This window comes from Lolium rigidum, chromosome 1, assembly GCF_022539505.1.
Source record: "Lolium rigidum isolate FL_2022 chromosome 1, APGP_CSIRO_Lrig_0.1, whole genome shotgun sequence".
Taxonomy (NCBI): Eukaryota; Viridiplantae; Streptophyta; class Magnoliopsida; order Poales; family Poaceae; genus Lolium; species Lolium rigidum.
In genome coordinates, this window is record NC_061508.1 from 144,666,390 (window position 1) to 144,678,797 (window position 12,408).

The 12,408-nt window shown below is 48.7% G+C and overlaps 1 protein-coding gene across 1 annotated transcript; it reads left to right on the forward strand.

Moving 5' to 3' along the window:
- The first annotated feature begins 683 nt into the window (after nt 1-683).
- On the forward strand, nt 684-3,015 carry LOC124652221 (pentatricopeptide repeat-containing protein At3g47530-like). The gene has a single exon (XM_047191247.1). It carries the CDS (start codon nt 684-686, stop codon nt 2,466-2,468), a length of 1,785 nt encoding a protein of 594 aa, XP_047047203.1. The 3' UTR covers nt 2,469-3,015.
- Nucleotides 3,016-12,408: the final 9,393 nt, after the last annotated feature.

Here is a 12,408-nt window from a genome sequence, read left to right on the forward strand (position 1 = left end):
ACCACCTCGCCACGCGCGCACGCGCAGCCGCGCGCCCACGCCAGGTGAAGAAGGTTGTAGGGGAGCTCCGACAGGTGGTGCGTGTGGCGGCGCAAAAGGATGCGAGGAATCCTCTGGATTCACCCCGCCGACTACGAGCACCGCCGCCGGAGCCGACAAAATTAGACGCTTGGGGGCAAAAGGGATCACTTTCATCTTTGCTCCCTCCTCGTTGGGTTCTGGTTGGTGGAAGGCAGAGGAAGGAAGGCGGGGAGACGATGAGGAAGGAAGGCGGCCGGCGAGGGAGGGGCGGAGCAGGCGGCGCGGGCAAGACGTGGCCACCGGCGGCGGAGTAGCGGGGAAAGGGGGACGACCGGACGAGTGTTAGGGATAGAGACGACCTCGGAGGTTTGTCGGGAAAATTGGAAGATGTGTTTTGTAAAAAGGACATCACGTCCAATAGTTCGGGTCGGAGGGAGTAGTTTATTTGCAGCAATAATTTGATCACTGTCCAAAAAAAAAACCCAATGAGACAGCTGATGAACTAGTCAAGCCAATCGATCCAACTACTTTTCTTATGCCTCAGCTTGTAGAAAATTTCACTATTAGTGAGTAATAAAATTTACTATTACTGTACAGTAAAAAAACTTTCAGCTTGTATTCATCCAAGTACGCCGTCAGTCCCGCCGCACTCCCGTCGTGCCATGGCACTGGCGCAGCAGCTCTCGCGCGCTCTCCACCCGCGCTCCGTCCCCTCCCCGTCCGCCGCAGCCACCGCACTCCTCACCGCGGCGTCGCCTCCCCCGGCGCGCCATTTCCTCCAGCTCCACGCGCACCTGCTCCGCACCGGGGTTCTCCTCCTCGACCACACCGCAGCCTCCGCCTTCCTTTCCCTCGCAGCAGCCTCCCTCCCCTCCCTTCGCGCGCTCGCCGTCCTCCACCACCATCTCACCCCGGCGTCCGTCCCTTCCACCTTCTGCTGCAACTCCATCCTCCGCTCCCTCCCAGAATCCGCCGCCCTCAGCTTCCTCCGCCGCATGCGCGCCCTCGGCCGCCGCGGGAACGCCTTCTCCCTAGCTATCCTCCTCAAACCCTCCTGCACCCTACCTCACGCGCGCCAGCTGCACGCCAACGCGGTGGCCGAGGGGCACCTCGGGGACGCCCTTCTGGCCACCTCCCTCATGCGGTCCTACGCTACCTGCGGTGCCGGGGAGAGCGCGCGTAAGGTGTTTGATGAAATGCTGATAAAGGACACGGTCGCATGGAACGTTCTCATTACCTGCTACGCGAGGAACAAGAGGACAAAAGATACACTAAAGCTATTTGACGAGATGAGGAGAAGCGAGAGTGAGGCGGAGCCAGATGAGGTCACCTGCATCCTGCTCCTCCAGGCATGCACGAGCCTGGGCGCACTCGATTTCGGGGAGCAGGTCTGGGAGTACGCGACGGAGCGTGGTTACGGGGGCGAGCTGAAGGTGCGCAACTCGCTGATCACCATGTACACGAGGTGCGGGTGCGTGGAGAAGGCGTACGAGGTCTTCCGCGGAACTCCTCGGAAAACTGTGGTCACATGGAGCGCTATGATCTCAGGACTGGCAGCAAATGGCTTCGGGAGAGAGGCTATATCCGCGTTTGAGGAGATGAGTAAATCAGGTGTCGCTCCGGACGCGCAGACTTTTACTGGCGTGCTCTCTGCGTGTAGCCATAGTGGGTTGGTTGATGAGGGTTTCAGATTTTTTGACATGATGCGCTATGAGTATCAGATAATGCCAAATGTTCGCCACTATGGGTGTATCGTTGACCTAATGGGCCGTGCTGGCTTGCTTGATGAGGCATACACGCTTGTGGTGGAAGAGATGAGGGTTGCGCCAGATGCAACGATTTGGCGAACTCTTCTTGGTGCATGCCGAATTCATGGTCATGTTGATCTTGGAGAGAAAGTCATCAGTCATCTTATTGAACTGAAAGCACAGCAAGCTGGGGATCATGTTCTACTGCTGAATACCTATGCAACCGTTGGGGATTGGACAAAGGTAGCAGATGTCAGGAAGTTGATGAAGGAGAATGGGATCCAAACTACTCCTGGCTGCACAACAGTAGAGCTTAATGGCGAGCTCCATGAGTTTGTTGCAGATGATGATTCACATCCAAGAAAAGCAGAGATTTACAGCAAGCTCGATGAGATAAACACACATTTAAGAATAGCTGGTTATGTTCCAAATGTGTCATCTGAGCTGCATGATTTGGATTCAGAGGGGAAGGGATGTGCCCTCACCTATCACAGTGAAAAGCTGGCAATTGCTTTTGCTCTTCTTGTGATGCCACACCGTAGACCAATAAGACTGGCAAAGAACCTTCGTGTTTGTGTAGACTGCCACAATTTCACCAAGGTAGTTTCTAGTGTTTATAATCGACTAGTGATTGTAAGAGACAGAACTCGATTCCATCATTTCCAGGGAGGGAAGTGTTCATGCAATGATTATTGGTAGACTATTATTGCTTCTCTGTTGCATTTGGATGTCAGCAACCTCTAAAACTGAAACTGACAATCTTGATACCGAATACACTTGATGACATACAGTGTGATGCCAAAAAGTTTTCAGATGTGATTTGACAATTCACAGGCATTCTGCTATCAAGGGCATACAGACCTGATTCCAGTGGGGAAAAAATGACTATGTGAGATAAGTTCATCTATGTTGAATGCAGCCACATCTGGTCATCTGTATGCAGGGTCTTCAGTAATCATATCCTCCATGCCAGCAGTTCAAGGACCATTGATATTATATGTATCTGAACGGTATATTGGTGAAATGCAAGGTGCACAATTACAGCCATCTAAAAATTTTGGGGCATGGTTTACTGATCCCTCATAATTTCAACAACACGAGAACCACAAGTATGCTCCTGCATTTTCCTCGAGGGCAAACTGGAACCTGAATATTTTGCTTTCATTGGGAAATCATCCAAGAGCTAGCACCACCGATGGTTGGCTAGCCAGCCTGGGTTCAAAACCCATAATTGTGTTTCTATTACCTCCTAGGTATCCATCATATGGCTTTTTTTTTTGCGAAAGATCATATATTTGGCTTTGATTGACCATATTACTCATCTAGCATTATATGTTCAGAACTGATTAAATTTACTGTTTGCAATGTCGCTTTCAGTTCTCCAGTGTGCAGTGTACACATGACAAATGGTAAGTGTACTGTATCTGCTCAAAATCCTAGTATAGTAAATTATACTAGTAGAAAAAACTGAAATTGACATGTCGATAAATCAGTGTGAGATAATAACCTTCATAATTTACTGCAAGGTAATCAGTTTTGAAATTGAAGATTTGCATCGATGAAGTAATAAATAACCGTTAAAAATTGCTGCAAAAAATAACCGTAGATATTTTCTGTAGAAAAGTTAAAACATAAGATTTCTTTGCATAAGTAAATCAATGTTTGAAATTACCGCTGAAATTTACTGCGGGAAATAACTTGCAATTTTTTTTTACAATTTCTGCCGTTGTATCGTTAATTGTTGGAGAAATTACCGTCAAAAGTTACTGAACAATATAGATGCAGATATTACTGTTCATCCGTAAATACTGTTCATCATATGCATTGTTCATACGCGATGAACAGTGTTCAGAGTGTTGTGGTGAGAGAAAATGGGGTTAGCTTTTATATATAGTATTATGTTATGCTTCTGATTCGAATCTTGTAAGTTGTAACACAGATGTATTTAGTGAAATTATTAGATTAGAATTGGTATCTCTGAAATCAGATACTCTTTTGCCCTTGTATGACATTCTAGTTGTTTGCCAAAACATCTTATATTAGGGAACAGAGGAAGTACTCCTTAGGGGAATCAATTCATCACCTTTACATTTGCTTCCTGAGCAAGTGAACTTATTCTGTGCAGAGGTTGGCTTGTAAGCATTTATCCATTTATCCTACCTATGTGGTTAGTTTTCAAATTTCTACATATTTCCCTAGATTGAATAACCATTAGTAACACAGCAACTTGTACCTTCTCTTGTTTATGCTCCTGTATTTCCTGGTGAATCAAAGAGGCCTGATTATTTGTTGGCATAACGGAAACATAATGAAAATTCTGTTCGTCGTCTTGTCTTTGGCTGAACATGATTTCCTATGATGAGCTGACTTTCGGCAGCAACATCTTGCAGATTGATGTGATGCCCGAGCACTTTGCAATCAGATAGCAGGAGGTGCATTCCCACTGGCACAATTTATTTTTTCATTCCTTTGGCATGCCTGTAGTGAATTATATAGCATTTTTTTTTTTGGCCGGGAAGTGAAACTACATATCTTCTTTGTTCATACTAGGAAGTAGGAATTGTGGACCATGTGTACGCAGCCCTGCTGTTTTGCAAACCTGATGACTGTTTTCTGCCCCGTTTCTTTGATGTTTGAAGTCTGAACACCACCGGTTCAAAGTCTGAAAGCAAATCTATTCAGTGATTGGCATGTTGTTGTGACACGTATATGTTTCATCTTGTCATCTCTGATGCAGGCATCTACGGTATGTACTGGAATATCCCTTATAGGTTCCTTTGATGTGTCACGAACTTCTACCCACCAGTGACCAGTCCTTCCTCGATTCAAACATGTATCCTTTGTTTATGTTAATCAAAAGGAAAAAAAAATCGCCCCTAATGTTCTTCAGCACGTCAATAATTTCAGTTGAGCTGTATCGTATCTTGATCAAGCTGATTTAATGCAATTTTTCTGGCTAAGTAGCTGTTGCGCTCGGATTATGGAACACTAGGAATCTCAGCAGAGGGTGCCGTATATTCCTCCATGTCGTGATCTGAGGAAGTTCTCACTTCACCTAATGCAGTTTCTAATTTTAAACAGTTAGCTCGTGTATTTGAACAATGTTAGAATTTGGTAGCAGCAACTGATAGTTTAGTTCGGGGAGTTACTTTAAGCATAGATAAGAAGATGCAAGAAGCAAATGTCACATCCAATGTCCGCGTCGATCGCTTCGTCAAGAACCTGTGAAGAAACAAAAGGCTAAAACAAGCTGGCTAAGAAGCTGCAAGCAACAGTTATTAGGTTCAACCTAATCTTGAATTGTTTGGTCGGTGCCCGATCACAATCTCGCCGTGTTTTCTATCCTTTCCCGTGTTGTTGGACTACCATGGACGACAGCCGACCTAGCCCTTAAAAGTTAAAACCCTTTTAATCCTTATTTTTAGAAGTTAACCGCATCTAGCTAATTTGTCAAACAGTTAGATGAGAAAAATTGCTCCCTCCAGCTCAAACTAATTATCGCTGACCACTTCATCTCAGTACTAGATATAGTATATGTGCTTGCGTCAATTAATTTGGGTCGGGGAAAGTATAAGAGTTCCCCCAAAAGGGAGGCCAACTCTCTTAAATATTTTCGATAAAGAGAATATATTAATAACGCAAAGATATCAGTCACATTTAGCCTCTCCAAGGATGCAATACCCAAATAGTAGTACCATGCACACATCAAGAAGAAGAAGAATAAACTAAGAAATAAAAGTCCCACTGTGGTGTACCAGACCTTACAACAACAACATAAACACCACCAAAACAATAACTGAAATCCAGGTTCTCCAAAACTGACGCCTCCAAGAAGGAAACTGTGCATAAGTGTTGTCGTCGCCCGATCGAAGATCTTAGGTTTTTACCCTGAAGATAGTCCCCACTCCGATACCAATGCCTTGAACAAGGTCATTGCTAAACACAACCAATTAATGCCAGACCTTGAATTTTCACCCTAAAAGATAAGACTTTGAACTTCACATGTGTTGCCGCCCCCACTTGCGTACCGTTACTACAAAGCCTGAGACACCAAGAAAATTCCTCATTGATGCAGAGACTCGAACCACCATGGCTAGTCTTTAAAACCCAACTTCCATGACATTCTCCACCTCTGTCTTCACCATGGACCAAAACATGTCGTCTGATGGCAACAGAGAGCAAAGCTTCGCGTCATTCCTTCCAGAACCAAACGATTGGAAAAAAAAATGGGTGTGCATGACCGAATAACATCCCATCCAACAATCTCCAAACATAAGGAACACTAGGGAGTTCATCGGTGGAGCCTTCCGGAACTCAACACTTCGGCCAGATCAAGGAGGATAGGCTTCAAGTAGATCGTCATCTTTGCACGAGAGGAACCCTAGGACCGCCACCTTTATTGAAGGTTGTGCCGGTAGCCCCCACGCCACCAGCCGACGTCATAGGAAGACAAAATTGGATGTCGAATAGGAGGCATGCTGCACGGAGAGATAGATAGACCACATAGCTACCGGTAAAGCCCTTAGCCTCGGGGGAGAACTACTCACTCCTCATCACGGGAGTCAGCAACGACAATGAAGATTGCGGTGGAGTCAATGGAGAATGCTCCGGGGGCAATTCCCCGTCCCGGTAGGGTGGCGGAACAGAGACTTCTATCCCCCGGATCTTGTCTTCGGCGGCGGCGGAGCTACACAACTTTTCGTCGACGGAGGCTTATTGATTTAGGGTTCACACGTCGGGAGACTTCTTATAGGCGGAAGGGCGAGGTCGGTGGAGGCTTGGGGGCCCCAGACCACCCCTAGGCGCGGCCAGGGCCTGGGCCGCGCCTAGGCCTGGTCGACACCGATGCCTCATCCTCATTAGGCGGCTCGTACCACACCTCTGTCCACCCCTATGCTGAGCGTTCGGCGCGTTTGGCCATCTCGGCCGCCACTGAGGACCTTGGCTGCCAAGTGCTGGATTATACGTCAGCCGTAAGGTGATTTTATTGTTTTTCTTGTTGATTGTAGTGCGATGGAGATAGAGTGGCCGACTTCATGACTTAATTTGATCGTCACACATGCTTTTCCTCGATGATCTCAACTATGATGCTCAAGAAGAAGAGGTTGAGGTTGTGGAGGAGGAGGAGGTCGATAATCCTGTGGATACACAGTTAAGCAACAAGAGATGAAGGACACAAAACTATTGCCAACAAGAAGACTTTGCTTTGTGCCATGCTTGCATGGATGTATCGCTTGATGATTCAATTTTCGTGGATCAATCAAAGGATATGTTTTGGAGTATGATCGAGGACTACAATTGCAACACCGTGTCCATTCTATCGACAAGCACTCAAGGCTCTCTTGGACACCGTTTGGGCACCATACAAGAGCAATGCAACCGATGGTCCGGTTGTGTTGATCAAGTCAACCATTCTCCATCGAGTGGGGTGCCAATCACGGAGTATGGGTCCATCACCAAGAGCTCTAAAAGCAACACAACAAGAAGAACGGACGTAAGGCCTTCACTTTGTATCATTTATTCAAGGAACTAGTTGGCAATGAGAAGTGAATCCGGAGGAACTGGGATACCACACCAAAGAGGTCATGGCTTAGCGTATCCGTAGAGGCCGATGATGAGGAGGACGAAAATCCTCACAAGAGGCCGCATGGGAAAAAGGTCGCAGAAATGAGGACGAAGAGAGGAGGCGTTGGCACCTAAAAAGATGAGTTTTGTGATTATTAAGACAAACAAAGTATTGGTGGCTGAATGCAAAGAAGAGAGGGTGGCAAGGTGGAATGATCTCAAGTCCTTGGAGGACGAGAAGTGGAGGTCCAAGTTGGCGACCAGAGAGAGGAAAGTGATGGAGGATGAGCGTAGCCTTGCACTTGAGGAGGTAATGTTTGCAAAAGAGAAGAATGCCAAAGGGTGTGCTATCATATCCATGAACCCAAACATGTTCGATGCCACGGCAAGGATGTATTGGGAGCTCACTCGTGAAGAGATCGTGGCTCAGTAGGAGATCTCTTGTGGAGGTGATGGTGGTCGCCGTGGGTGTAGTGATGGTGGTGGACATGGGTGCGGTGGTGATGGAGGTGTTGATTAGCACTTAAGTGCTTGAGTTCATGTAGCATGCATTTGGTAGATATGGTGGCGTTTGGAGGTGGTCCACGGCATAAGATATGCTATGTTGTTGTTTTCTCTAATCAAACTTGATCCATGTGGTGGATTTTAGATGAAATTGATACATGTTTGTTTATTTCTTGCTGAAAGGTTGCCGCACTAGCCAATTCAATCAAGACTCCAAACTGATGGAAAGAGAGTAGGCGGTGTGTTTATATTTAACACCCCCTCATGTCTAGGCTACTTTAGTCCTTACCGTGGGTTGGACTGTAATTTTTTTTTAATACTGCACGAGCAGGGTTTTGAACTTTTTTTTTAGATAAAAGGCATGGACTGCCCGACTTTAAATTAATAAAGCCCTCAGGTTCAACAGGATTCAGAGATACATGCTGCGGCACTACAGCTTCGGCCAAGATAAAAGCAACAACGAACGCCACGCGAGCGGGAAAACACAAAGGCTACAAGAGCAAGCATCATGCGTCTTGATCGGGTCTTCTTGGGCTAGTTGCGTCGTGCAGCCGCTTTAGTTCTGCCACCGCGTGCTCGAGCCGGGGACGATCCAGGGGCCTTGCTAGCGGCAACCACATCTGAAGAAACAAGCATAGTTTTGAAAATAATGTTAGCCGGGTGTTTCATGAATTTTGACTCAATGGTCATCTTGTTTCTAAAAAGCCAAAGAGCCCAGGATTGAGCAATGAACAAGCAGCCACACACATCGTCTAAATCTACCCGACGTACTAGAGACGATAGCGAAAAACTGGGCAAAATTAGCGGGGCACCAGCTGCAGTCCAGCAGCTTGGCGGGTAACGCTCCAGGCAAACACCGCCGGAGAGCACGTGAAGAAAATATGCGACTCATCTTCCGGTCTACCACACAGCTTGCAACATCCATTGCCAGTGCCCTCGCCCGGAAGCAATGTTGATGGCTGTGGGAAGCTTGCCGAGCACAAGCCGCCAAGCAAAGATCTTGTTTTTAAGCGGGATCCGGCCGACCACACATCTCGGAAATGAGCAACGTGACGCCCCTTGGGCCAACTTCAGGTACATGGATCGAACCGAGAAGCACCCGAGAGGGTTCTAGGGACCAAGACACCCCATCTTGTCCCCGGGTAAGGTTGGTTTGCTCGATGATGCCTCTCGAGTGCTGCCAATCTAGCACCCCCGAGGGTCGAGGGATCTCCGAAGGAGATAGAGCCCCTAGCCCCACACACCTGAGCCACCGTGCACATCTGAGCGTTGGCAATGCTGAACAGGTTGGGGAATCTATCTTTAAGAGCGGTATCGCCAGACCATTTGTCCATCCAGAACATCGTTCGCCTCCCGTCGCGGATACTGAACTTTGCTCCGAGCTTGAAAAGGTGCTTGATCTTGTGAAGGCTACGCCAGAATTGGGAACCCCCTTGTCCCGTTCCCTCAAAGATGTTGTTAGCCGAGGCGTATTTCGCTCCGATGATCCGGGCCCAAATAGGGTTTTCTCGGTTGAAAAAGCTTCCAAACCCACTTAAGCATCGGCCGCCCAATTCATTTTTTGGAGTTAAGGAGCCCCAGCCCTCCGCACTCCTTGGGTCCGCACACAGCCGGCCGGCTGACCAAGTGGTAACGCCTCTTAGGCCCCGTGCCCTCCCGCGAGAACCCGGCACGGTGAGAGTCGAACTTAGCATGAATACCGGTCTTGCAGGAGGAACAAACCCATCGCAAATTGGGGCAGGTTGGCGAGGCAGGAGTTGGAAAGAATCAAACGTCCCCCGACGACATGAACTTTCCCCACCGTGGCTCGACCCGGCCCGCCAGCCTACGCACTAAGAACAGCCATTGCTCCATAGTGAGTTTCCTATCGGAAATAGGCAGTCCCAAGTAAACGAAAGGGAAGGAACCGAGTTTGCAGCTTGAGACCTGTCGCCTACTTGTCGTTTCCTCGGCCGCGGTAGTCCCCATGACCACCACCTCGTACTTGTGGTAGTTGATCTTCAGCCCGACATGTCCTCAAAGCACATGAGGAGGAACTTCAAATTGGCAATCTGGGTGTCGTCATCTTGGATCATAATAAGGGTGTCGTCGCCGCATCGGAGGTGTGTAATCCCGCCCGGAATCAGATGAGGGACAACTCCCGCAATGTGTCCCGCCGCAGCCGCAGACGAGAGGATCTTGGAGAGGGCCTCCGCCATGAAATTAAAAAGCAGAGGAGAGAGGGGGTCCCCTTGACGCACTCCTCTTTTATTCCTAAAGAACGGACCAACTTCTCCATTGATAGATATCGCGGTTTGTCCTCCCATGACAAGCTGCGAGAGGCGATGAACCACTCCCGCGTCAAAACCCTTCGCTCTAAGCACCTCGATAAGGAAGGTCCAGTTAACTCGATCATACGCCTTCTCAAAATCGAGTTTCAATAGGAGGCACCCTTGCCTCCTAACTTTCAGCTCATGAACAATCTCATGGAGGGCCAGCACCCCGTCGAGGATAAATCTACCTTTGATAAACGCTGTTTGGTTCGGGCTGATAATGCGGTGAGCAATGGGGTCAAGCTTGGAAGCCAAGGCTTTGGAAACAATCTTGAAAATCACATTAATGAGAGCAATCGGTCTGAATTGAGTGATTTTGTCCGCCCCAGGGACTTTAGGGATGAGCGAGAGAATCCCAAAGTTAAGTCTCGCAATATCTATCCTCCCTAGGATGAAATCATTGAGAATGTGAAGCACTCCCATCTTCACCAAGCCCCAGAATTTCTTGAAGAAAAACACCGGGAACCCATCCGGCCCGGGGCCGTGTCCGATTTCATCTCCATGACAATCAATTCCAACTCCTTCTCTGAGAAGGTACGCATCAGATTCTCATTCTCCTCCTGCGAAACTCTAGCCTCAGCCCCCCAGGCGTTAGCGCGCAGCCCGCACAACCTCTCCTCCTCTGAACCGAGGAGGTGTCTATAGAACTCGTATATGTGTTGCTGAATGAGTCTTTTGTCCGTGATCACCCCTTGATCCGAGACAAGGGACGAGATACAGCACTTCCTACGGCGCCCATTAGCCAAAGCGTGGAAGTACTTGGTGTTGGCGTCACCTTGCAGCACCCAGCGGACCCGGCCCCTTTGTCTCCAATACTCTTCTTCACTACGGAAAATCTGGAGCAGCTGATCCTCTAGATGATAGCGGAGCGCCCATTCCTCTTCATCAATCCCAACAGCGTCAGCTTTTTCGTCGAGGTTTTTGATTTGTACGAGCAAGCCCTGTTTGCAGTCCCTCTCCTCTTTTCCTTTATTAGCTTTCCAGCCCCTGAGATGCTGTCTCAGACTCGAACTCATGAAACTCCACCAGTCGACAATATCGCGCCCTCCCACCCTGTTGGAGAGCGCCAGCCACACTGCTTGCAGATTCTCCTAGAAACCGTGCGTCTCTAACCAGCTGGACTCGAAGAAAAATCTGTTGCTCTTGAGCGGGATTCCCTCCCCAGAATCAAAAATGAGCGGGGTGTGATCAGAGCCGAGACTAGTTTCCGCTGCAACCGCACACAGCGGGAAGTGCAGCTCAAGATCCGGGGAGAGGAAAACCCGATCCAACACACACCTAACAGGGTTGAGCTGTTTATTGGTCCAAGTGTAACGCGCCCCGGTGCGCGGGATTTCACGGACTCCCCAAGTTGCAATGTGTTCATTAAACAAGTCCATCCTAGCCCAATTGATTCTGGCGTTGTTCTTGTCGTGTGCCGCTCTGATCAAGTTGAAGTCCCCTCCCATGATGATAGGCACCTCCGAGGAGCTTACTTTGTTAGTGATCTCCTGCAAGAACTCCGCCGAGCGCGAATGGTCAGCCGGCCCATAGATGCCCATGACTCGCTAGCTGCAGCCCGATCCCCGCGGCAAATGATGTCCGTGCAGATAAAATAACGACCCCTGTCGATGGCACCCACCTCGAAGATACTGTCACGAAAGCCCAGGAGCATTCCCCCAGAATGTCCATTGGCCGGCAACCAGCACCACACAAACTTTTCCCCAATCTCAAGACTGGTAAGCTCTTGATCCGTGAACTCCTGTCTGATGGTCTCTTGCAAGCACACAATGTCAATCCTATGCGTTCGGAGATAGTCCTTAAGCAAAGTCCGGCGTCCCCTAACACCGAACCCGCGGATGTTCCAGAATAGAGCCCTCATTGGGAAACCACCGTGCGACCCCGTGCTTGGCGGGTTAGGACTCTTCTTGTTAGAACTGGAGCTTTTTTCTGGATTTTCTTCTTCTTAGTCAGTCTTAGCCCCTTAGCACGGCTTCCCCCAGACCCTACTGGGGGAGAGGACGTGGAACTAGGTTGAGGCGGAGTTTTACTCCGCGCGTCCCGTTCCGCCTCTTCTTTCTTCTTCCGCTCCTCAGCTGCCGCTCTGTCTCTTGCTAGCGCAAGCTCCGCTTGTGCAAGTTCCCTGGCCCGGATCAAAGAAAGAAGCGGTGCAGGATTTCCCGCAGCCGAAGGAAAAACAATGCAACTATCGCGAGCGACCGAAAGAAGAGAGGCATCGGAAATCTCTTGCAAAATCGCGAAGTTCTCGACTGATTTGG